At 36.5% G+C, this 27,559-nt stretch overlaps 2 protein-coding genes across 3 annotated transcripts in view; one reads left to right on the plus strand and one right to left on the minus strand.

The window, feature by feature from the left end:
• On the minus strand, nucleotides 1-26,213 carry LOC130099710 (hyaluronan-binding protein 2-like). The gene is made up of 15 exons (XM_056265512.1): nucleotides 26,105-26,213; nucleotides 8,037-8,172; nucleotides 7,875-7,961; nucleotides 7,158-7,265; nucleotides 6,929-7,045; nucleotides 6,640-6,750; nucleotides 5,683-5,854; nucleotides 5,282-5,376; nucleotides 4,966-5,019; nucleotides 4,888-4,929; nucleotides 2,674-2,965; nucleotides 1,560-1,702; nucleotides 749-883; nucleotides 513-658; nucleotides 1-355 (listed from the first exon to the last, which is right to left on the minus strand). The coding sequence occupies exons 1-15, from the start codon at nucleotides 26,162-26,164 to the stop codon at nucleotides 191-193; spliced, it is 1,863 nt and encodes a 620-aa protein (XP_056121487.1). The 5' UTR covers nucleotides 26,165-26,213; the 3' UTR covers nucleotides 1-190.
• The window catches only part of atrnl1a (attractin-like 1a), a 261,486-nt gene continuing 260,047 nt past the window's right edge, over nucleotides 26,121-27,559 (plus strand). Inside the window, exon 1 of one of the 2 annotated variants that reach the window (XM_056265511.1) lies at nucleotides 26,121-26,229. The gene's annotated coding sequence lies outside the window, so the exon portion shown is untranslated. The remainder of the gene's footprint in view (nucleotides 26,230-27,559) is intronic. The other variant, XM_056265510.1, reaches the window with a different exon arrangement.

The following is a 27,559-nucleotide window of genomic DNA, read 5'->3' on the forward strand; positions in this document are numbered from 1 at the left end:
GATATTTCAATGGCAGCTGTCTGACATTGTTTATTTTAAGTATGTATCCCCATGAAGAGACAAGGTTTTATTAATGCATCAAAAGAATCATCTAAAACTCAACAGTAAAAATGTGTACAAAGCACTACTGGTAGATCAGAGTACATGACAAAAAACCCATTGAGCTTGTGGTTAATCTTTAATGAACATGCTACTGGCTCCCAGCTGTTTTTTCATTGATCCAGTCCAAGTATTTAAGGATTCTGGTATAGACACCAGGCTTGTTCTTCTCTCCACAGCTGTCTCCCCAGCTCACTATACCATAGACATAGTGTATTTGATCCTTCTGACAGGTGAGAGGCCCACCAGAGTCACCCTGTCAGGAAGAGATAATACTGACATCTCAATGAAATGATTACTTTGCAGTAATTTTACTTTTCTTTCCAATTTTTTAAAATGTGATTCTAGTTACAGCAGCACCAGCTCCTTTCAATATTTGTAAACCACATTATACAGTTAAAATGATGACCCACCTGACAGGAGTCCACTCCTCCCTTGAGATAGCCTGCACAAAACATGCCGTCATCCAGCAAAGCCGAATATACTTTATTGCTTGAACAAGCCTCCTGAGAAATCAGCAAAACCTGCGCATCAAGCAAATGCATGGAGCCATACTCTGCTACAGACAGGAAGGGAAAAAGAACACACTTAGTCTTTTCATCGATGAACCTTCAACACAAACTCAAAAATAGACATTATGGAGATGTACACGTCTCTGTGGCTCCCCATCCTGAAATGCTGCATTCTGCTCCATCTGCAAAAGGTTCTCTGGGCAAGCAGGCAGCTTTCACAAACTGAGTTTCCTTAGCACATTCTCCATTAGTAACTTTCAGTTTTAATAGAGCTGCATCACAGGAAAGAATGAAAATTAGAAATACAAGAAAATAAAAACATTATAGACCTTCAAAATAATTTGTGGAGGTTCTCCTGAAATTTTCTATCACCAAATAGCCAGATTAATTGCTTAGAATTGCAACAATATTAATATTAACTCTTTGAGGTCTTTTGTTTTGAAGTTATTATTATTAGTGTCAGGCTTTTATTTTGAAGATCTTGTGTATTTTAATGCCTAAATAAAGACTCCTACAATAAAGGGGTGTTGATGGACTCAATCTACTCCATCTACTGTATGTTTTGATCATCTTTCTGAATGTGATCCAGGAGTAGTCTTTGACAAAAACACAATTTTCTCAGCTTTTTTGTTTAAAATGTTGCTTCTTTTTTCTTCTTCTTTTTTTTTTAATGAAACTTACATTCAAATGATGATAAAAAATAAAAGAATGCATGAAGCTAAAATAAAATGGAATTTTTTGTTTAAAAACAGGGGCTCAGGTCTTTATTTTTATTTATATAATGTTCAGATATTCATACAACAAAACATTCTGGGAGCCATGAAAGTTTTGTGAAAAAGATCAAAAATGCTAGCTGGCCACTTAAAAAAAACAACAACCTAAAAAACACTGACGGGCAAAGAGTTAAGACCCTGTTTATTCGTGCATATAAATGTCTACAATACACACCAATATCATTGTAGACGACATCAGGAGTTTCCCTGTACTTCTCATGGATGATAGCGTCCTCCACCAGCACAGTCTGGTCTGTTGGCTCCTTTTGTACTAGATTTAATCCTCCCAATACAACACTGTAATCATGATTTTTATCACTGTATACACAACAAAAGGAAATACAAATCATGATTACAGTGTTGTATTGGGAGGATTAAATAATCCATGAAATAATGCAGAAAAATTACATTTCAGACTTCTTGTATTGCAAGTGTAAAGATTTCTCCACATTAGAAGTAAAATGTAATATTGAGAGCTCATAAATTCATTGATTTAGGATGACAGTAAGACAATAATTCATAATGATAACTGTTAATTCAAGTCAAGTCAAGTCACCTTTATTTATATAGCGCTTTTTACAATACAGATTGTATCAAAGCGCTTCACAGTGATAACATGAAAACAATATAACAAAGTTTGTTTCTAAAAGAAATTGCGTCAACGTCCACCTTAAGTAAGGCAGATCAATAATATTATTGAATATTAAATGTCCCCAACTAAGCAAGCCAAAAGCCAAGGCAACAGTGGCAAGGAACCAAAACTCCATCAGGTGACAGAATGGAGAAAAAAACCTTGGGAGAAACCAGACTCAGTCGGGGGGCCAGTTCTCCTCTGGCCAACGAAGGAACAGTGCATGATTCGGGCAGCATTACAAGTCAGATTGGATCGGAACATTTTTAAATGCAGTGAAATAAGAACTATAGCAGTTAACAGTTACTATGGATAGAAAAAGCAAGGATGGGGCAAAAATAACATGATGTTACGTTTACACAATGCTGTCCAACTAACACTCACCCAATATGTGATTTGGAGAAAAGCACACATACCACCGAAAAAGCAAACCAGACAGCAGACAAATTACCTTGTTTAAAGTTTGTATTACCTTGTCATTTTGCACACATTCAAAGCAACTTTGTCAGGTGCGCAAAGGTGATTGCTTGCCAGATTCAAAGCTGTTCAGATCTAACCATTAGGCTAGTCTGTTTGATACCTTAATATGTCTTGTCACCATTTTTCTGTGGTCGTTGGGCGCATTTTACTTTAATATTGTACTAAAGACCATACTTACACACAGTGGGCTGCAGTCAGCACCCAACAAGGCTTGATAAGGGTGCCTCCACAGATGTGTCTGTAGCCTTGGACGGTTCCTTTAGGTTTGATCTGCACTGATACTTGCCATGGATGGGCTCCAGGAATAGCTTTAAGACCCCCATAAATCCGGTTTAGTTGTTTTTTGGGCTCCGGTTTACCACAGGTAAGAAAACTCTTTGGTAAAGTAGCATTCTTAGTTGGTGTGGTTGGTGGGGCACCAGTAGTGATTATTTGGGCTGAACTGGTGCTCTCTGGGGTTATGCTGGCATCTGGTAGGTGACATTTTTGGAAAAGATTTGTATCGATTCAGAGTGTGATATTGCTACTATAAAAAAGTGAAGTAAACGCTCCGCCACAAAAATAGTTCCAAACAAAGCCACAGCAGAATCAACATCGTCGAGTCTCTGGACAACACAAAGCAGTGGTGTTTTGTTTCTAAATGAAGGTGCGTTCACGCTAATTACCATTGTTTAGGGAAATTTCATGGCCAATATTTAAATAGAAATCTGCGCGATTGGGAGTTTTGAGTGTAAGGGCGAAGAAGTTCCCCATACAGAGTTCTCTCATGTTCAAATTGGTCATGTGAATACGCCACATTGACAGCAAAATGCTTGGTTTGAAATTGAAGTTTGACTTGACAACAGGCCCAGGGCCCCATTAATTTCCATAGTATGGGGGAAAAAATACTATGGAAGTCAATGGGGCCCATCAACTGTTTGGTGACCAACATTCTTCAAAATATCTTCTTTTGTGTTCAACAGAAGAAAGAAATTCATACAGGTTTGAAACAACTGGAGGGTGAGTAAGGGCCTGCTCACATATCGTCTTTTGCGCGCTCAAGTTCGTTATTTCAAATGTAGGCGCGCGGTATGCGCGCCCATAATGGAAGCGACGCGCTCGTTTTTTCCAAGCGGGTCCGTGCCGCATCGAGATAAAAACATTTCAACTTTTCACAATGCCGCAAGCGCACCATAACAAAGCCCGTCTACGGAAAGCCTTGGCACTTCCTATTAGCCCCGTTGTATCATCTTGGTTGCAGTTACATTAGAATTCCACTGGAGGTGATCGCGGGCGAGTGCAGAATGAATGGGAGTCTATGGGGCTAGACGGCTAAATGTATCTCTTTCTCCTGCTTGTCGTTGAATCAACATAGATTTTATTGTTGATTCCACAAGTTCAATATAGATTATAGACCAAAAGTCGAATAAATGAGTACTTATGTCCTTTCGATTTCTTACAGGTTAGGCCGTTGTTGGCCGGAACACGCTAGCATTCTGCTATTATGTGACGTCATCACATTTTTGAACGGATTTTTAGAACAGATAAGTGAACTTAAAAATGCAGTTTTTAGCTGAGTGTATTATCTTAGTCCCCCCTTTTGAATGCAACTTTCAGATTACTTGACAAAAAATTACATCCTGAGAAAAGTGGATTTCTGGGGGTGAAACCCCAGACTCCCATTCATTCTGCACTCGCCCGCGGTTCAGAACCCGGAAGTAACCAGAGAGTGCCAGTTCTCTCCTATTAGACATTCTCTGACCATAAGCGCACAGTAGGTCACGTGACAAGAACCAACCGGAGCGCAACCGCCCTAGCGCTTTGGAAAAAGGAGAATGCGGCGCGCCCAGCGTTTTCTACGCGTTTTTAGGCGCTATATGTGAATCCGACAGAATTAAAAATTTTGGGTGAACTATCCCTTTAAGGCATTGCTATGCGCTTACTAGGATGTTGCAGATATTATTATTATTATTAATAATAATAAGCTAGATCAGTATTTGGTAAAGCCAAAACTGATCATAATTTAAAAGGCAGATAGTTATTTTGTATGTTGTTAAAGACATGAAGTTGATTCAATGTACAACTCTAATTAAATAATCACAGGGATGTTGCTAATGTGACAGTGTTATGATCAAATCGGTTTAATGAATAATGTTTTTTTTTAATGAATAAAAAATCTGAAAAATCCCTTCCATGAATACAGTGGAAACTGAAAAGACACAATGCTGTTTGACTGTATCAGTACTCTTGGAACGTCACTCAGCCAATCAAATAAAATAAAAAACTTATTTTACATTATATTCTTGATTCAAAGCCTCAATAGAACACAACTAATCACTATGATACTGCTTTGTCATCAGTACATGCTTTGTCACTTAGACATGGCGCGTGGCTAACAATGAGTAAGTCTTACCTGTCTTAGCTGGTATGGTTGGTTGGAGAGTAGTTACTGGTGTAATACTCTCGGTGAATGCAGCTGGTATATGGTGTATGGTGGGTTGAGCTTTAGTGGTGGTGGTTGTCACCATTTTTTTGGTAGTTGTTGCTATGGAAAAAAGTACAACATATGAGTAATAGCTGAATTACTGGCAAAACTAAAGTGGGAAAATTTTGATGCAGATTTAGAGATGTTAAGTCATGTAACTTAATACATCTGCTGGGTTAGAGAGGGTTCAAAGATAAGACTATCGATTTATTAATTCAAGTGACTCTGAAGGCCATAGAGCTGCTGTATGTTAGTGTTGTTGAGCTCTTGATGGAAAAACATCAGATTATAAACCACACTGAGACTTTATTATCAGTCTTACCAGGAGTGGGACATTTTCTGACAGAACAATAATCCCATCGAAGTTTCTTGTTCTTCTTTATAAAGCACCATGGTTTCTTATCTCCATCAGGGTTTCTATGATACAGAGGGATGAAGGATTTGCATTTGAGAGTACTATGATTACAAGTCCGTTGCTGATCTAGCCCAGATGTGTACAGTAGGTGTGTTTTTGACGTGTGTGGACATGAAGTGAAATCAAAAAGTCTAAGACCACATTGACAATAAAAAGTTGTCAAATAATTTAAACCTGTGAATAGACAAAGTTTTATGATTTTGAAAAACGTAAACCAAAAAAGGTTTTCGCATAAAATGAATGCACTATTTATAGGTCACTAGTTAAATATGTAAATCTCTGGCTTTTGGTCCCCATGTGTTTTTAACCTGCAGAAGTTATGCTGTCCCAAGCCTTCACCAGATGCAAATGAAGTTGAAGGAAACAATCCTTTATCCAGAATGAACTCAGAGTTCCAGTCGAGACATTCGTCCCCCTCTTCAGTCACTGACACCTTTCCTCTGTATGACTGTCCATCCCCCTCGTAGCAGTCATTCGGGTCTGAGGATAGTCACAGCACACTATAGTTGTGTGCTCATGTTGTTGTCATGTTGGAATAAACCATTAAAAAAAAAAATGATATCACAGAAAAGACCTTTCTAGATCCTAATAACAATGTGCCAAAGTAAGTCTTGGTTCAGATTCATGTGTCACATGGTATAAACTCTAGAAAACTGCCATTCGTGATTTAAAAGATAATAATAATAATAATACATTTTTTACCTTGAAAAATAACTTGCGTTTTACAATAATAATTGTGCAAACTCGTATTTATTCAAGGTGTCAAATAATGTTGTTTTTTTAACTAGACACCCTTTGACACATTTGAAGTCATTACATTTTTTTTGCCAGAGTATGTTTAAACTAACTTATGAAACTAACATGTTTACAAAAATGTTTTTTTTCTAAGAAATTGGCTTGCAATTTGCAAGAAACTTGCAATTTGTGTCTTAAAGATTTTTTTTTTTTTGGTCATTGACCAATATAAGAAAGATTTATAAGAATAAGAGTGCGTAATGATAAAAATTAAATAATAAACATACAAACTATATATATATATATATATATATATATAGGCTATATATAAAATAAAATGCTAATCAAATACCTTTTTTCAACATTTAATATTTCCTAGTTATTTATGTTTGAATCACCCAAAAGTTGTCTTTTTAATTAACTTGCATTACATTTCTAAAACATGTCATAGGTCATTAATTCAGAATCTTTTAGACTCAGAAATTAATCTAAAGAGAGAAATGCAACATTATGGCAGAATATATACTCACCGACTTGACAGTAATGTCCACTGAATCCATCTGGGCAGACGCATTCAAAATCACCCTCTTCTGAAACACATCTGCCCTTATTCTGACAAGGATTTGGTGTACATGGAATGGCTAGACAAAAATAAATAAATCATAAATCGACACGTATACAACCCAAATTTTTAAGAAATATGATTTAGTTGTAGTACTTTTTTGTCTGAGCATTCTAAAACCAAATCTGAAATGCTTAAGTCTGTTTGTTTAGGAACTCTGGCTTAGTGCAGCATGAGTTCAGTGCCCTAAGTCTTACGTGTTTTGCAGTTTGGAGGTGCAAATGGTGGAAAACACTTGCACTTATAGTAGGGAGGAGATGAGGTGAGAAGACACAGTCCTGTCCCACATGTTCCTCTTTTACAAACCCTTACCCCTAAAACAAACATCAAAAGCTTTTCATTTGTATTGGTTATTTTATATATGTACATATACATTGCAGTATATTATATATATTATATTGCAGGTGGTGTGAAGTGAGCTCTTACCTCTTTGGCACCTTCTACCAACAAACTGCTTGGGGCATTTGCATTTGAATTTATCTCTTTTTTCCTCACACACTCCGCCATTAAGGCATGGATTTGGACTGCATTTTCCTGAATTACCCAAGTGGGAAACATTTATTTAATCACAGTTTAGGTGATATCAGTTTGGTATAACATTTCTAACATTATATTTTGGTTTGTATGTGATTAGACCATATTTGTTCATATGTACACTACCGTTCAAAAGTTTGGGGCTGGTTTTTGAAAGAAGTCTCTTCTGCTCACCAAGGCAGCGTTTATTTGATCAAAAAATACAGTAAAAACAGTAACATTGTGAATATTTTTTAATTACTTATCTATTTTAATATATTGTAATTTATTCCTGTGCTGGCAAATCTGAATTCTCAGCATCATTACTCTTCAGTGTCACGTGATCCTTCAGAAATCATTCTAATTTGCTGACAAGGTCTTATTATTATCAATGTTGAAAACAACTGTGCTCCTAATATTTTTTATAATATCTCTTATTTTCAGGACTGTTTGATGTATAGAAAGTTCAAAATAACAGCATTTATTCGAAAAATAGAAATCTTTTGTGACATTATAAATGTCTCTACTGTCAATTTTGATCAATTGAATGCGTCCTTGCTTAATAAAAGTACTAACTTTTGAACGGCCGTATAAACAATACGAGGAAGAAATATGTTTAATGAATCATACCTTTGAGGCTTTGAAGCTCAAACAGCCAATCGTTGGCATCGTCATCATCATCAGAGTCGTCTGAGGTGTCAAACTCAGCCTTCAGGTCTGATATCATAAGTTGCATTTAGAACATTTGCAAAGATTTATATGCACATTTCAACCCAAAAGCTGACTACTTACCCTCCAATCTTCCTTTGCCTCTCTTTCCAGGAGGTTTACCATGTCCAGGCCCAGGCTTCCCATGTTTATCATGGTGCCCACCACGTCTATCACGTTCAGCATGCTTATCATGTTCTTCATGTTTCTTATTCTTCAACTAATGAGAGGTGAGAAACTTGCTCAGAAAATGCATTCTTTTATCAAGATCAGCTAAATGTGATTCATATTTGGTATTCAAATAATAGAGAATATAAATCAAAACATGGTTACTGTTCAGGCAAAGGTTTGATTTCGACCATCATTTGACAAAAAGTACATCATCAAGTACAAAACCAAACATAATATAGCATCACTTAATTTTCATTCAGATGAAAAAACTGTCATAGACCATATGCGCCAAATAAACAAGTGTGCAGCCAAACAAGTGTCTTTACAATTTTAGTAAAATACATATTTTATAAAATAAATAAAAATATTAAGTACAGTATATTTGATTCACTGTAAGTTTAAACTTCCATAACTTTTTCATACTTTCATTTTTTGAAGTGCTTTCACTTCAGCAATAAGCTGCAGACTGTTTTCTTTAAAACAAGACCAAACTTAGGTCTACATTCCAAAGCATTCTTGAATTACAATGAATAGTGTTTGAATAGTGCATTTTAAATAGAGCTAGTTTAAAGGGTTAGTTCACCCAAAAATGAAAATTATGTCATTAATGACTCACCCTCATGTCGTTCCAAGCCCGTAAGACCGCCATTCATCTTCGGAACACAGTTTAAGATATTTTAGATTTACCGGTAGTCCGAGAGCTTTCTGTCCCTCCATTGAAAATGTATGTACGGTATACTGTCCTTATCCAGAAAGGAAATAAAGACATCAAGTTGTATTGTATTCTCTTCCGGTTCTGTTGTGGATCCGCGTTCAGTGACGCTGCTGACGTAAGACGGTACTGACGTGTTATCTGGTGCGCCCGAGCTTCGTTTACAGTCTGAGGGAGACGCACGCTGTAAACAAAACAATCTTCGCAAACATGTCTAAGGATTTCGACACAGAGAAAGACTTGCATTTTTTTGCCCAGCCATATTATTTGAACACGAATACACGGGCGCACCAGATAACACGTCAGCAGCGTCTTACGTCAGCAGCGTCACTGCGGACTCGTGAACGCGGATTGACAACAGAACCGGAAGACAATACAATGCTGAATAAAGTCGTAGTTTTTGTTATTTTTGGACCAAAATGTATTTTCGATGCTTCAAAACATTCTAACTAACCCACTGGTGTCACATGGACTACTTTGATGATGTCTCTATTTCCTTTCTGGACAAGGACAGTATAGTACATACATTTTCAATGGAGGGACAGAAAGCTCTCGGACTAAATCTAAAATATCTTAAACTGTGTTCCGAAGATGAACGGAGGTCTTACGGGCTTGGGACGACATGAGGGTGAGTCATTAATGACATCAACTCATGTTTGGGTGAACTAACCCTTTAATCCCTTTTGTATACCCTAAACAGACAGGAGACACATGCATTTCAAAACGTGCTAAATAACAACATGAACAACATATTACTTAATTGTCTCCTTCAGCACCTTAAGACAATGTTCACAATTAATGTTAGCAGTATTCTTCTTCTTTTTTCAGAGGAAAAGTAAGTTTAATATATATTTACTTATCTCAAAATCTGAATGTTCTGCACCACTGGCAGCCATGTTGGATTTAGGTCAGGCTGACAAATTGATCACAAAAAAATTTGAAGCAAATCATGTGACCAGCATACTCAAGACCCATAGGTCATGTGATAAAAGGATTTGATGGAAAAAAATCGTTCTTATGCCCCAAAAAGACAATAAAAACGATGTGTCTCGTGAGACACGTTGCCAAATACCTGATGGCGCTTCATATACCGTGTGAATTTGCTGAGGCATTTAACCGCTGTCCTGTGACGCGCTCAATGAAGGACCGTAACGTAGAACTATTAGTGCGGCTGTTCATAAATGATGCATCTGTTGCAGTGGAATGGGAAATAATAACACAAGGTAATAAGATTTGACTTCTTTTAACTTGAGCGCAGCATTTTTAGATTGCCGTTTCATTTGCGAGACGCACGGGTGCAACAGAAAAAAAGTTCGTCAAGCACAAAACACCTTTAATGTAGGCTACTAGGCTACTAACGTTACTGTATATTTAAGATGTCATGTTTTCAGGAAGGTCGACAGGCTGAAATGTGCTGTTATTAGGTGTTCAAGCACGAAGTGCTGAAAACCTATTGTATCTGTACTGATTTTTAGGTGTTCAAGCACGAAGTGCTGAAAACCTATTGTAATTGTAAGGATTTTTAGGTGTTCAAGCACGAAGTGCTGAAAACCTATTGTAATTGTAAGGATTTTTATTATTATTATTATTATTATTATTATTATTCTTCTGCCGTAAAACGCATCGTGCAGACCAAACCGTAAGTGCTGGAGACTTGAAACTTTGTCAGATGGTAGTACAAAAATCGAGGAGAGCTTATCAAATTATGAGCCCGATTGGCCCATAGGTGGCGCTATAGCAACCAATTGCGCAAAACTGCTCATAACTCCTAGACCGTAAATCGTAGACTCAAGTGTCTTATATCATTGGAAAGCTGGACTCCTGACTTAAAAAACGTATATCTCCGATTTCATTTCCGTCATGATAGATTTTCCGCCATTTTGAATTTTGTCAAAAAACGACTTTTGCGAACTAGTCCCTGATTTTTTGCCCGATCGGAACCAAACCAGTGCACAAATGTTCTGTGGAGTCTGAATATAAATTATAATCGTAAAAAAGTTGAAATTTCGATTTCCGGTCGCTAGGGGGCGCAAAAAGAACGTTGTGGGTGGAGCCTATTTTACTAAAACGACTATAACTCCAGAAGTAAATTAGGTAGGTTCACCAAACTTGGTACAGTTGTGCATGAGTTCAATCTGAGGTCACAGTAAAAAAATCGCGACGATCGAACACTAGGTGGCGCTATAACATGAAAAAAAACATATAAAGGACTGACCGTTAGTCCGATTGACTTGAAAATTGGTATGCAGTGTCTTGGTCCAAGGCCCCATGTATGTCTATGAGGACATTGGCGTATCTCAAAAAACATGGCCGCCATTGACCAATGAAGTTTGAGCCCCTATGAGACAAGGTTAACGGAGGCCAATCGGAACGAAACTCGATGGGCATGTTCGACTCATGGCCCAAGAGGTCTGTAAGAGTTTTGAAAGAAATCGGCCACTAGTTGGCGCTAACGAGTTTTACGGCTCTGTAATCACGTGGTGTTGCACACATCCCCCCAAAATGCATATCATTTTATAGATATCCTCATGGTGAACAACTTTGCCTCTAGAACCATTGCTGTCAATCAAATCGTTCATTAAATATTCACGAATATGTTAAAAACCTACTTTTGCGAACTAGTCCCTGGTTTTTTGCCCGATCAAAACCAGACCAGTCTAGGACAATTCTCTGGACTCTCTAGATCAATAATTATCAAAAAAAAGTTGAACTTTGCCCTTTGGTTCACTGTAACAGGGTCATTTAGAAAAGGGGCGTGTCAAAATACACTCAAAAGCCTATAAATCATAAATGAAAACTCAGAACTTGACAAAAATTGATGAGCATATGTGTCATACCATGGTGAGGAAGCATGCAAAGTTTCATGGAGATCGGACCATAGGTGGCGCTATAACTGTTAAAAAGCTTTAAAACCATATATTTCCTATGGTAAATTGCCTGTATTGGCTGTAAATGGTCTTTTCCATCTATGATCGTAAAATTTTCATATCTTAATGTTTAAAACCAGTGCAGTACAATTATCTGGACTCTCTAGATCAATAATTATCAGAAAAGGTGTAATTTCTTCATTTGAATGGCTGTAATAGTGTAAATTGGATGGCTATAACATTTTGGATGGCTATAACAGCCAATAAGTGGTATTTTACTGCCCCCTGCTGTCATTTCATCATACTACTCCCTAAAATTGTTATATATAATTGAAATTTAGACTTTATTAAATCATTATTTTAACATTTACAATCACATTTTGTCCAAATTCATCTATTGCTCTGTACTCTCTAGAACAATAATTATCAGAAAATGTATAACTTGTAATGTATAACATTTGGATGACTATAATAGGGTCACTTCAATATGTAGCCTTGACCGAAAGCCAATATCTTTTCAATGAATGCTCATAGCTTCTTAAAAAAAGGTCAAGCATGGCTAACAGCCAATAAGTGATATTTTACTGCCCCCTGCTGTCATTTTCATCATACTACTCCCTAATATTGTTATAGTTCATATTTAGACTTTCTAAAATCATTATTTTAACATTTACTATCACATTTTGTAAAAATGCATCTATTGGAGTATTATGGACTGCATTTATTTATTTTATTTATTACTCTTTACAATTGTGTCACAGGAAGGCTGAAAACGAAAGTTTTTATTTATACAACTGTTTATAGTCTGTAATACCACTGTTGTCCAATAGATGGAGCAGCAGTATTATACAAATGCTGAAGGAGTATTGTTCATTCTTAGTTAATGCTAACTAATGTAGTTAACATTAACTAAGAATGAACAATACTCCTTCAGCATTTGTTAATCTTTGTTAATGTTAATTTCAACATTTACAAATACTTTATTTAAATCTTGTTAACATTAGTTAATGCACTGTGAACTAACATGAACTAACAATGAACAGCTGGATTTGTATTAACTAACGTTAACAAAGATGAACAAAAACAGTAACAAATGTATTGCTCATGGTTAGTTAATGTTAATTAATACATTAATGTTTAATAAATTAACCTTATTGTAAAGTGTTACCGACATTTTTAATCTTTTTTTTAATCAGCTTTCAGCATTGGCTAACAAACAAATGCTTAAAGCTATTTTTTTATTAAAAAAATACCAAAGTGGTATTTTACTGCCCCTTGCTGTCATTTCATCATACTACTCCCTAATATTGTTTTATAATTCATATTTAGAATTTCTAAAATCATTATTTCAACATTTACAATCACATTTTGTCCAAATTCATCTATTGGAGTATTATGGACTGCATTTATTTATTTTATTTATTACTATTTACAATTGTGTCACAGGAAGGCTGAAAACGAAAGTATAACGTTGGGCCACGCCCCCCAAGGACAAATTCACTCATAACTCGAAAACAGAAAGTCGCTGCACGCTCAAATTTTGATGGTAAGGTTCTCTCGGGGTTCTTGATCCAAATTTATCGTCGCGGGGCTCGGGAACGCCCCCAATCTTTAGATAATTTTTTCATTATCTCGTTCCCGAGATATAAGTGAAAACCAAATTTCCATTCATTTATTTCAACTGTATATAGTCTGTAATACCACTGTTATCCAATAGATGGAGCAGCAGCATTATACAAATGCTGAAGGAGTATTGTTCATTCTTAGTTAATGTTAACTAATGTAGGTAACATTAACTAAGAATGAACAATACTCCTTCAGCATTTGTTAATCTTTGTTAATGTTAATTTCAACATTTACAAATACTTTATTAAAATCTTGTTAACATTAGTTAATGCACTGTGAACTAACCTGAACCAAAGAGTATAGAAGAACAAGAGGCGAAACTCCGATGCTTTTCTGGTAACAGCCACTAGGTGGCGCGGCCGCCATTTTGGGGTGAAAATTCCAACTGGAGTTACTGGGCAACAGCACAGATAACAGTTTTTTAGGTAGTTTTTCTTGCATTTTTATGCAACTTTACACATTTACTACTATTATTAGTTACCAACTCCACTAGGCCTGAAATATATTTTGTACGTTTTAATCCCCTGGATCGTGCTACAAACATGATGATCTTAACATGATGCATTGGTGTGTCCGTTATCTGTGTTTTTTTGTTTACATAGGCTTGCTTTAACGGTCATTAATATAAAATAGTACTGCAAAAAAACCAGTTTACTGTAAAGCTATTCTATTGCTGTTATATATTTATTGTCCAACATTTACATTTTAGTACAATTACATTTATTTGCTGAATTCATTTATTTCATTGAACTTATTTTTGTATGTAAGGTTATGTGTACCTCCTGGGAAACGGTCTAACGTTATAACTTTATGAACTTACATCACTTTATTCTTCTTACCTGTCAAACTTAATGTAGAGATTAATATAATTAATTAAATCCTTGAACTTCCCTGTCTCAAGTTATGTGGGGGAAAAGCCTAGTAGCAACTTCTTTTTAACGGATATAACGTTAACTGTTGTGAATTAAAATAATCACCTAATTATTTCAACCTAAAAATGACCTCTGCACTGGACTAAATATATGTACAATATATGACTGCCGAGTCGCTTTCACCCCAAAATGGCGGACGCGTAGGGCTGCTGCTGGGCGCTGGTGTTGCAATGGAACGTTCTATTGGCTTTCACTTCTTGTCAATATACGTTCTTTGCCTGAACTAACAATGAACAGCTGGATTTGTATTAACTAACGTTAACACTAGAAGTGCCAGAATTCCATAACTACTAGAACTGCCACAAGCGGTCATTTTGACCGTTAGATTGCAAACTCTATATCTTTAATGATAAATACCCAATTGAGAGATTAATGCATTTGTTGTATTAGGATATCTTTTAAAAACAAAACAACACCAAACTGTACATTTTAAAAAGTTTAATTATACATTTATAAATAATAATATCAGTAGCCCGTAATTATCGCATAGGGCCTATTCACAACAGAGCTATATTTCCATATCCCTTCAACATAACTCAGAACAAGATAATAACAACTAAAAGTATCTTATTTAGATATTCTTTTGACAGTGAGAGAGACAATGTCACGGTTTATGAATTCGCTGTCTCCTTTCTCGTCTTGTTGTGTGTGTGTGTGTGTGCGTGGTCGCTGATCAATGCAGCTGATCAGCACGTGCGCTCTGATCAACGCGCCAGCTGCAACTGATCAGCGATTCGACCCTTTTCAGTGTTACTGTTCTCGCCTAGTCTTTGGGTGTTTCTCAAAACCAAGAATGCAAAGAACGGACTTGTGTTCTTGGGGAGAACGCTCTTGCTAGTTGTTCTTGGAAGAATGAACTCACAAGGTGACGAGCACACAGAACGCTGCTGACAGTTTGAGACGATGTGTTCTTGCTGGTATTGCGCAATAATACCCCCGCACAGACACCGTCTGCAGTACCCAAACATAACGAGAATTATTGACGATAACAGCCAGGCTGCAATGGTCTCTTGGCTGTGGGGAAAAACGAGTCTGTGAGCAAACTGGCCGGTTGGCTCGATAGCTAACGTTACACCCGCCGGCGCTTATGGAGATTCTCACTTCCGAAAACGTTTGAGCACATTTTCGATTAGCCATACATTTTCGTAAAAATGCCAATATTTGAAATCTACACAGTTGATTTCTCGCATCAAATGTTCTCAGAAGTGAATTTAGTGATGAAATAGTGTACGTAATTGTAGAAAAACGAAATACTGTATTGACCTGCCTCTCCTTCCTCGAATGCCGAATTGAATGCTGGGATATTTCTGCCGTCAAGTTCACACAAGTTACCAACCGATGCATCCTCGGTAAAATGGGCGTGTCAAGAACACATCCGGGATTTTTAACTGTTCTTGCCAAAATGCAAACTTCTGTATTGGGACAGTACTTGGGCCACAAAAGATGACGTTTCACAAGAACACAAGGACACAAGTACAGACAAGAACACAGATTGAGAAAGGCCAGATCGTTGTGGATTTTTCCTGCGTGTCTGTTCCCTGCCTGTATACGTTTTCCGTGTGTCATCCCGTGTTCAGCACTCCTGGTTCAGCACTCACTCCAGCGTCCCTGTGCTGCCAAGGGCTTCATACCGGACATTTGCACACCTTCACTCTCCCAGCATCTGACCAGCTCTCAATAAACATATCTGTCATTGTGCAATTGAATCTTCTGATTATTTCCTAATAGACAAAGGTCAACCGCGAGAAATGTAACAAAAGAATACCGCAAAATTCAGTGCGGTCAATATGACCGTCTATGGCCGAAATAGGTAAATATGTTAATTTGTTTGTTTGCCTTATGTGTAATTTATATTAAAAACATTTTAAATGAAAATACAGACACTTTTAGGAAAAGTCAGGTACCAGCAGGATTTTATTTATTTTTTCAACAAAGTTATTGCAGATATAAAATTCAAAACGGTCAAAATGACCGTCGTGGCCGTTCTAGTGTTAACAAAGATGAACAAAAACAGTAACAAATGTTTTGCTCATGGTTAGTTCATGTTAATTAATACATTAACTAATGTTTAATAAATGAACCTTATTGTAAAGTGTTACCGACATTTTTAATCTTTTTTATCAGCTTTCAGCATTGGCTAACAAACAAACGCTTAAAGCTATTTTTTTATTAGTTTTAATATAGTTTTATATTATTACATCACAAAGAAATATGTTAAATGCATGCTTATACACCATTAAAAGAGATTTTCACAATAACATATCCCATGTGTGTGTGTGTGTGTGTGTGTGTAAGCATATGTCTACATATGAATGCAAAAGCACTTGTGAAAACACTTTATTATTAAGTAGAGTGACCAGCAGAGGGCAGTAGAAGACCACTTATTGGCTCACTTTCATTTTGACACACTTGATTTTCACCAGTATTCTGCACTAAAGCAAACCAGTTTTTCCATGTGAACTATTATAACACAATTATATTTTGTCAAAGTTTATCACTTCATTTTTATTGACACTTCACATTAATGCTAGCAATATGGTGCATCATGGTAAATCACGATAGAAACATGGTAAATCATTGTAAACAATAGTATTACATGGTGTATCATGGCAAATCATGCTACAATCCTGCGGTAAATCATTCTAGAATGTGGTATATCATGGTAAATCATCCTATAACATGGTAAATCATGCTACAATCATATTAAATCATACTAGAATATGTTCAATTGTGGTAAATCATGCTAGAACAGGATAAATCATGGTGAATCATACTAGAACTTGGCATATCATGGTAAACTATGGTAAATCATGCTAGATTCATGGTAAATCATACTGGAACATTGTAAATAATGAAAAATCACACTGAAATGGGGTATATCATGGTAAATCATGCTAAAACATGGTCTATTCTCAGTGGTTAAATGCTTGCTACATACAACTTAATGTCTTTTGATGCTTTTGTGCTTAAGGGCCTTAAAGGCCTTAAATGCTTGAACACCGCTAAATGCTGCTTGTTATTATTATTATTATTATTCTTCCGCCGTAAAACGCATCGTGCAGCCCAAACCGTAAATGCTAGAGACTTGAAACTTTCTCAGATGGTAGTACAAAAATCGAGGAGAGCTTATCAAATTATGAGCCCGATTGGCCCATAGGTGGCGCTATAGCAACCAAAAGCGCGAAACTGGTCATAACTCCTAGACCGTATGTCGTAGAGTCAAGTGTCTTATATCCTTGGAAAGCTGGACTCTTGACTTAAAAAACGTATATCTCCGATTTCATTTCCGGTATGGAAATTTTTCCGCTATTTCCGGTTTTGTCCAAAATCTACTTTTGCCAACTAGTCCCTGGTTTTTCGCCTGAACGGAACCAAACCAGTGCAGAAATGTTCTCTGGAGTCTGAATATCAATAATCATTGAAAAAAAGTCGAAATTTTGATTTCCGGTCGCTAGGGGGGGCAAAATAATCGTTGTGGGAGGAGCCTATTTTACTAAAATGGCTATAACCCGTGAACAAAATGAGATATTTTTACCAAACTCACTACACATATGTATGAGCTCAATCCAAGGTCATAGTAAAAAAATCGCGTCGATTGAGCTCTAGGTGGCGCTATAACATGAAAAAAACATATGGCCACCTAGTGGTTAGTCCGATTGACTTGAAAATTGGTATGCAGTGTCTTGGTCCAAGGCCCCATGTATGTGTATGAGGACATTGGCGTATCTCAAAAAACATGGCCGCCATCGGCCAATGAAGTATAAGACAAGGTTAACGAAGGCCAATCGGAACGAAACTCAATGGGCATGTTCATCTCATGGCCCAAGAGGTCTGTACGAGTTTTGAAAGAAATCGGCCACTAGTTGGCGCTAACAAGTTTTACGGCTCTGTAATCACGTGGTGTTGCACATATCGCCACAACATGCATATCATTTGATAGATCTCCTCATGCTGAACAACTTTGCCTCTAGAACCATTGCTGTCAATCAAACCGTTCATTAAATATTCATGAATATGTTAAAAACCTACTTTTGCGAACTAGTCCCTGGTTTTTTTCCCGATCGGAACCAGACCAGTCTAGGTCAATTCTCTGGACTCTCTAGATCAATAATTATTGAAAAAAAGTTGAAATTTGCCCTTTGGTTTGCTATAACATGATCATTTATAAAAAGGGGCTTGTCAAAACACACTCAAAAGCCTATAAATCATTAAAAAAAACTCAGATCTTCACAAAAATTGGTGAGCATATGTGACATAACATCATGAACAAGCATGCAAAGTTTTATGGAGATCGGACAATAGGTGGCGCTATAACTGTTAAAAAGGTTTATAACCATGTATTTCCTATGGTAAATTGCTTGTATTGGCTGTAAATGGGTCTTTTCCATCTATGGTCATATAATTTTCATATCATAATGTTCAAAATCAGTGCAGTACAATTCTCTGGACTCTCTAGATCAATAATTATCGAAAAAAAGTTGAACTTTGCCATTTGGTTCATTATAACAGGATCATTTATAAAAAGGGGCGTGTCAAAACACACTCAAAGGCCTATAAATCATAAATAAAAACTCAGAACTTCACAAAAATTGGTGAGCATATGTGTCATAACATCATGAACACGCATGCAAAGTTTTATGGAGATCGGACAATAGGTGGCGCTCTAACTGTTGAAAAGCTTTAAAACCATGTATTTCCTATGGTAAATTGCCTGTATTGGCTGTAAATGGTGTGTTCCATTTATGATCATACAATATTTATATCATAATGTTCAAAATTAGGGCAGTACAATTCTCTGGACTCTCTAGATAAATAATTATCAGAAAAGTTATAACTTCTTCAGTTGGATGGCTATAATAGGGTCACTTCAATATGTAGCCTTGACCAAGAAAGCCTATATCTCTTCAATGAATGCTCAGATCTTCTTAAAAACAAGTCAGAAAATGTGACTAATTAAGATAAGAAATAATGCATCTATAACAGTTTAAAAGGTTAAAGTTATAACATAATGGCATATTAAGCCAATAAGTTGTATTCTACTGCCCCCTGCTGTTTAAAATAGTCATTTTGTCATGCTACTAACTAGTAATATTCTATTATTCTTATTTAGAGTTTATAAAATCACTATTTTAACATTTATACTCACATTTTGTCAAAATTCATCTATTGAAGCATTGTGTCACAGACAAATGTTAATCCTGAATGAGACACAGTTCAGATCACTTTATCTACAACAGAATGTGTGTGTGTAGTCCCATGTTTTTGAATAAATCCTGAATAATCTGATTAATAGCTTGCAAAGACATATTTTAATGGTCTATAAGCATTTCATATTTTCATAATGACTTGTGTGTGTGTGTGTGTGTGTGTGTCTAGATATGAATGCAAAAAGACTTTATTAATAAGTAGAGTGGCCAGCAGAGGGCAGTAGAAGACCACTTATTGGCTCACTTTCATTTTAACAGCCTTGAGTTTCAACAAAATTCTGAACTAAAGCAAACCAGTTTTTCCATGTTAACTGCATTATCCATGCTTACTATAAAATCCATTATATAACAATTACTATTATAACACAATCATATTTTGTCAGAGTGTAACACTTTATTTGTACTGACACATGCATGGTAAATCATACTAGAACGCAGTAAATCATGGTAAACAATGGTAAATCATGCTAGAACAGGGTAAATCATGTAAAGCATACTACAACATGGAATATCATGGTAAAACTATGGTAAATCATCCTAGATTCATGGTAAATCATACCAGAGCGTGGTAAATCATGGTAAACGATGGTAAATTATGCTACAACAGAGTAACTCATGTAAAGCATACTAGAACATTGTGAATCATGCTAGATTCATGGTAAATCATACTAGAACATGGTAAATCATGGTAAAACTATGGTGAATCATGCTAGATTCATGGTAAATCATACTAGAACATGGTAAATCATGGTAAAACTATGGTAAATTATGCTAGATTCATGGTAAATCATACTGGAACATGGTAAATCATGAAAAATCACACTGAAATGTAGTATATCATGGTAAATCATGCTTGCTACATAAAACTTAATGTATTTTGATGCTTTTGTGCTTAACGGCCTTAAAGGCCTTAACTGCTTGAACACCGCTAAATGCTGCTTGCAGCTTTAATTATTATTTTTATTATTATTCTTCCGCCGTAAAACGCATCGTGCAGCCCAAACCGTAAATGCTAGAGACTTGAAACTTTGTCAGATGGTAGTACAAAAATCGAGGAGAGCTTATCAAATTATGAGCCCGATTGGCCCATAGGTGGCGCTATAGCAACCAATTGCGCAAAACTGCTCATAACTCCTAGTCCGTAAGTCGTAGACTCAAGTGTCTTATATCATTGGAAAGCTGGACTCCTGACTTAAAAAACGTATATCTCCGATTTCATTTGCGTCATGATAGATTTTCCGCCATTTTGAATTTTGTCAAAAAACGACTTTTGCAAACTAGTCCCTGATTTTTCGCCCGATCGGAACCAAACCAGTGCACAAATGTTCTGTGGAGTCTGAACATAAATTATAATCGAAAAAAAGTTGAAATTTCGATTTCCGGTCGCTAGGGGGCGCAAAAAGAACGTTGTGGGAGGAGCCTATTTTTCTAAAATGGCTATAACTCCAGAAGTAAATTAGATAGGCTCACCAAACTTGGTACACGTGTGCATGACTTCAATTTGAGGTCACAGTAAAAAAATCGCGATGATCGAACACTAGGTGGCGCTATAACATGAAAAAAACATATAAAGGACTGACCGTTAGTCCGATTGACTTGAAAATTGGTATGCAGTGTCTTGGTCCAAGGCCCCATGTATGTCTATGAGGACATTGACGTATCTCAAAAAACATGGCCGCCATCGACCAATGAAGTTTGAGCCCCTATGAGACGAGGTTAACGGAGGCCAATCGGAACGAAACTCGATGGACATGTTCGACTCATGGCCTAAGAGGTCTGTAAGAGTTTTGAAAGAAATCGGCCACTAGTTGGCGCTAACGAGTTTTATGGCTCTGTAATCACGTGGTGTTGCACACATCCCCCCAAAATACATATCATTTGATAGATCTCCTCATGGTGAACAACTTTGCCTCTAGAACCATTGCTGTCAATCAAATCGTTCATTAAATATTCACGAATATGTTAAAAACCTACTTTTGCGAACTAGTCCCTGGTTTTTCGCCCGATCAAAACCAGACCAGTCTAGGACAATTCTCTGGACTCTCTAGATCAATAATTATCAAAAAAAAGTTGAACTTTGCCCTTTGGTTCACTGTAACAGGGTCATTTAGAAGAGGGGCGTGTCAAAATACACTCAAAAGCCTATAAATCGTAAATGAAAACGCAGAACTTGACAAAAATTGATGAGAATATGTGTCATACCATGGTGAGGAAGCATGCAAAGTTTCATGGAGATCGGACCATAGGTGGCGCTATAACTGTTAAAAAGCTTTAAAACAATATATATCCTATGGTAAATTGCCTGTATTGGCTGTAAATGGTCGTTTCCATCTATGATCGTATACTTTTCATATCATAATGTTTAAAACCAGTGCAGTACAATTCTCGGGACTCTCTAGATCAATAATGATCAGAAAAGGTATAACATCTTAATTTGGATGGCTATAATAGGGTCACTTCAATATGTAGCCTTGACCAAATGTCCCCAAAAACCTATATCTCTTCAATGAATGCTCAGATCTTCTTAAAAAAAGGTCAGGACATATCACTCTAAACAAGCTTGACAAATTTTAGACAGATCGGACAAAATTTGCCTCTATAACAGTTAAAAAGGTGAAAATGATATGAATATAGTGGCATATTAAGCCAATAAGTGGTGTTTTACTGCCCCCTGCTGTTTAAAATAGTAATTTTGTCATAATGCTGACTATCATTGTTCGATAATTCATTTTTAGAATTAACATAATCACTATTTTAACATTTACAATCAGATTTAGTCAAAATTTATTGTCACATTGACAAATGTGAACCCTGAATGAGACAGTTTAATCTACAATAGAATGTGTGTGTGTGTGTAGTCCCATGTTTCTGAATAAATTCTGAATAATCTGATTAATAGCTTGCAAAGACATTAAATGCTTATAGACCATTAAAATATATTTTCATAATGACTTTGTGTGTGTGTGTGTGTGAGCAAATGTCTACATATGAGTGCAAAAGCACCTGTGAAAACACTTTATTAATAAGTAGAATGGCCAGCAGAGGGCAGTAGAAGACCACTTATTGGCTCACTCTCATTTTGACACACTTGATTTTCAACAGTAAATCAAAGCACTAAAGCAAACCAGTTTTTCCATGTTAACTATTATAACACAATCATTTTTTGTCAGAGTTTATCACTTCATTTTTATTGCCACTTCACATCAATGCAGCAATGTGGTAAATCATGGTAAATCACGATAGAAACATGGTAAATCATAGTAAAAAATACTATTACATGGTGTATCATGGCAAATCATGCTAGCAATGTGATGAATCATGGTAAATCATGCTACAATCCTGGTAAATCATTCTAGATTGTGGTATATCATGGTAAATCATCCTATAACATGGTAAATCATGGTAAACTATGTTAAATCATGCTAGATTCATGGTAAATCATACTGGAACATGGTAGATCATGAAAAATCACACTAAATTTGGTATATCATGGTAAATCATGCTAAAACATGGTCTATTCCATCTATGATGTCAATGGTTAAATGCTTGCTACATAAAACTTAATGTCTTTTGATGCTTTTGTGCTTAACGGCCTTAAAGGCCTTAACTGCTTGAACACCGCTAAATGCTGCTTGCAGCTTTAATTTTCTTTGTTTTTACTAAACATTTACTGCTAATAATATTATTATCCACGTGGAGACATTTCCCAGCAAAATATGGAATACCAGGACACGACACGACACGACACACACTGGTCCACTATCTTTGTGGGGACTCTCCATAGACGTAATGGTTTTTATACTGTTCAAACATATTCTGTCTTCTTACACTAACCCGACCCCTAAACCTACCAATTACATAATTTTCTGCATTTTTACATTTTCAAAACAACTTATTTGGTATGATTTATAAGCTTGTGTATCTCAATTTAGGTCCCCACAGTGACAAGTCCCCATGAGTCCGTGTGCATTCAGGTTTAAGTCCACACCAGGATCGAAAAACATGTACACACTCTCACACACTGCATAGATACTTGCTTATTTAATCACACTGGCTTCAGCAGGTTGTGTTGGCTGTAGTCAGATGAATTGAGCGGTTTTTTTTCTGTTTTTTTTTTCTTCTAAATGTAGCCTACAAGTGTTCACTCTGCTACATTTAGAGCTGAAAAAAGTAAACTAGACATGTTTAACAAGATTTCATCTTTAATATGAATTAGTTTGTCTGAATTTTTCATCGTTTTTTCTTGTTTTAAGGTCCATTTATTTGGTGTTTTGTTCAATCTCAAACCATTATTTTATTTTTATTATTAAGATGTCTGCACAAGAGTTAACTGTAATCTGGGCAAACATTAAACTTTGCTGAAATTAAGCGTCTCACTTTGGTCTACACTGGAAATGTTCTGTTGGCTCTGCTAATTACTAAAACTGAAACTAATAAAATAAAAACTGAATAGAAATGTGTTTGCAAAATAAAAACTAAACGAAAACTAACAAAACCATTAATGACACTAACTAAAACTAAACTGAAATTTAAAGCAAAATTGGAACCGATATTATAAAAAACAAAAACAAAAAAAAAACTATAATAACCTTGCTGTTGAAGAGTAATTCGCTGGTGAGGGGGATTTAGTTGTTGTAGAGTTAACAAAAGTTGTCATGAGCATTGTAGGCTAATGTTTGAAGCGGATGTCATAACAAATGTCAGTAGATGATGATATAGGGATGATTTTAAAATGAGCGGTTTATTAATTAATCCGTACAATCTTACTTCCATGTTGTGGAAATACAAACCAAAGGCAGAACACAATGAGTGTAGCGCTGAAAAGGGCCAGGACTACATTTTAGCTTGTTAACTGTCAGTGTTCTGGTAGCATTATACATATTTATTAATCATCATTAATTAGGCATAATTTGAGTGATTTTTGTGTGATATTACCTTCGAATTGGGAACAAAACTTAGTTAGACATATGGCTTTGATTTCCCAGCAATTTAGAGTCTAAATTATTTTGTAAAATAGCCTAGATATTTTGTGTGTGTATATATATATATATATATATATATATATATATATACATATATACACACACTCACCGGCCACTTTATTAGGTACCCCATGCTAGTAACGGGTTGGACCCCCTTTTGCCTTCAGAACTGCCTCAATTCTTCGTGGCATAGATTCAACAAGGTGCTGGAAGCATTCCTCAGGGAGTTTGGTCCATATTGACATGATGGCATCACACAGTTGCCGCAGATTTGTCGGCTGCACATCCATGATGCGAATCTCCCGTTCCACCACATCCCAAAGATGCTCTATTGGGTTGAGATCTGGTGACTGTGGAGGCCATTTTAGTACAGTGAACTCATTGTCATGTTCAAGAAACCAATTTGAAATGATTAGAGCTTTGTGACATGGTGGAAGTAGCCATCAGAGGATGGGTACATGGTGGCCATAAAGGGATGGACATGGTCAGAAACAATGCTCAGGTAGGCCGTGGCATTTAAACGATGCCCAATTGGCACTAAGGGGCCTAAAGTGTGCCAGGAAAACATCCCCCACACCATTACACCACCACCACCAGCCTGCACAGTGGTAACAAGGCATGATGGTTCCATGTTCTCATTCTGTTTACGCCAAATTCTGACTCTAACATCTGAATGTCTCAACAGAAATCGAGACTCATCAGACCAGGCAACATTTTTCCAGTCTTCAACTGTTCAATTTTGGTGAGCTCTTGCAAATTGTAGCCTCTTTTTCCTATTTGTAGTGGAGATGAGTGGTACCCGGTGGAGTCTTCTGCTGTTGTAGCCCATCCGCCTCAAGGTTGTGCGTGTTGTGGCTTCACAAATGCTTTGCTGCATACCTCGGTAGTAACGAGTGGTTATTTCAGTCACTGTTGCCCTTCTATCAGCTCGAACCAGTCTGGCCATTCTCCTCTGACCTCTGGCATCAACAAGGCATTTCCGCCCACAGAACTGCCGCTCACTGGATGTTTTTTCTTTTTCGGACCATTCTCTGTAAACCCTAGAGATGGTTGTGCGTGAAAATCCCAGTAGATTAGCAGTTTCTGAAATACTCAGACCAGCCCTTCTGGCTCCAACAGTCATGCCACGTTCAAAGTCACTCAAATCAACTTTCTTCCCCATACTGATGCTTGGTTTGAACTGCAGGAGATTGTCTTGACCATGTCTACATGCCTAAATGCACTGAGTTGCCGCCATGTGATTGGCTGCTTAGAAATTAAGTGTTAACGAGCAGTTGGACAGGTGTACCTAATAAAGTGGCCGGTGAGTGTGTATATATATATATATATATATATATAAAATATCAGTTCAGTACAATTGCTTTAAAGTAAACTTGAACTTCTACAACTTTTTTTACACATTCATTTTTTGAAGCTGCTTTCACTTCTTCAATAAAAAAAGTGTCTTCTTTAAAAAGAGAACAACCGTGGGTCTGTATTCCAAAGGATTCATGAATTACAGCCATTCAAGTTTAGTCTATGCTCAAAGAGGGAGTGACCGTTTACAGGTTAAGATTAACACAAGTCTGGTGTTGACAGTATAGTTATCGTATTGTAAGGTAATGAATCTATATTCACTATATTCGATATATTAAAATATAATTGTTCATACACACCTGTGCAGGGATAATGACAGCACATAAAAAGAGGAGAAGCAGCCACAGCTTGAGCTTCATGCTGGCCGTTGGTCTCTGGAGGAGTGACACACTGCATACCTACTCTGAGTCTTACAGTGGATAAGGTCAGTGTCCTGTGAGTGTGTGGGTGTGGGTGTGTGTCTGTCTGTGTTCATCATGTATGTGTGAGGGGTTAACGGGTGTATGCATGTGAGGATCCGAGGGTCTGTGCAACAGACAAAAGTCAAACCACTTATTTATGTATTTCAAAAGTTTTATCTTCAGTTTACTTAAATGCAGCAAGTAAAATCTGCTACAATTCTTTGGTCTTTATAATGACTCACACTATTATCTATACTTCTTTAATATTTAAAAATATGTGAAAATAAAGTGATTCTGAATAATTCAATAAGCAGTGAATGTATCGACAAAATGTCCTGCAGAGAATGTTTCTGGATTAATGGATAGTCTGGCAGTTCACAGATCATATTGACAAAGCAGAACACTGTTTATTTCATTGTAGACTTTGGCCGAAGTGTGGATTGTGAGAGGTCATGCATGCAGAAGAGGAAAGATATCAGGATAAATACAAAGGTAAAAGGCAAAAAGTACAATATAAATATATAAAAGGCCCCACAAGAAATACAAATGTTTTTTTATGGCTTTTAGTCCACATCTGTTTGAACTTTGAGGCCATTTGTATTTTAGTGTACTCCTAAAAAATGGGGGGAAAATAAATAGGCGGCCTATACTAATTCCATATGAGGAAACATTAGTTCCATTTACCTGCAAGAGGGATGTCGTAGCTGAGAATGACGTCTCACCTGAGTTGACCGCGTTCCAGTAAACAAGTCAGAAAACTAAGATGGACTTGTCCAGGCAAAACTTTGTCTTTCGGAATACAAACACATAAAAAGTGGTATTTTGCAAAGATAGTGCAGAAGAATTATGTTCACAAATAGAGTTCGGATATAGTATATGTGGACCACTGAGTTTGAGACAAAAACAAACAGAAATGCTAATAAACAACATATTACTAGTGTTTCACTATGGCTAATGCTCTGAAAAGCCATATTGGATTTTGAAGTCGTGGTTGTTGCACTTCCCCTGAGTTTCCCAGTCGCAAATGTACTTTTAGGTGGCGTTCCAGTTAAAAGTTCCTACGGGGCTTTCCCACGTCTGAGAACAAATGGAATGCACCATTACTATGTTACTCTGGCCTCTTGTTTGCTTCTGACTAGCAAAACAAGTAAAAAAAAAATCTTTAAATACTTTAACTTAAAACAGTCGCAGGCCTTCAATATGCAACTCAAAATGCCTCATTCTACTTCATTAAGAGTAACACACAAAAAAGGTCTAATTTCTTTCTTTTACATGTAGACAACATCCTTATGTTACTAAAAGTAACAAATCCTCAAAGTACCAAATGTCAAAATATTCTTTGTAACCTGTGTC

This window comes from Rhinichthys klamathensis, unplaced genomic scaffold (assembly GCF_029890125.1).
Source record: "Rhinichthys klamathensis goyatoka isolate OS25496 unplaced genomic scaffold, OSU_Roscu_1.1 h1tg000235l_1, whole genome shotgun sequence".
Classification (NCBI taxonomy): Eukaryota; Metazoa; Chordata; class Actinopteri; order Cypriniformes; family Leuciscidae; genus Rhinichthys; species Rhinichthys klamathensis.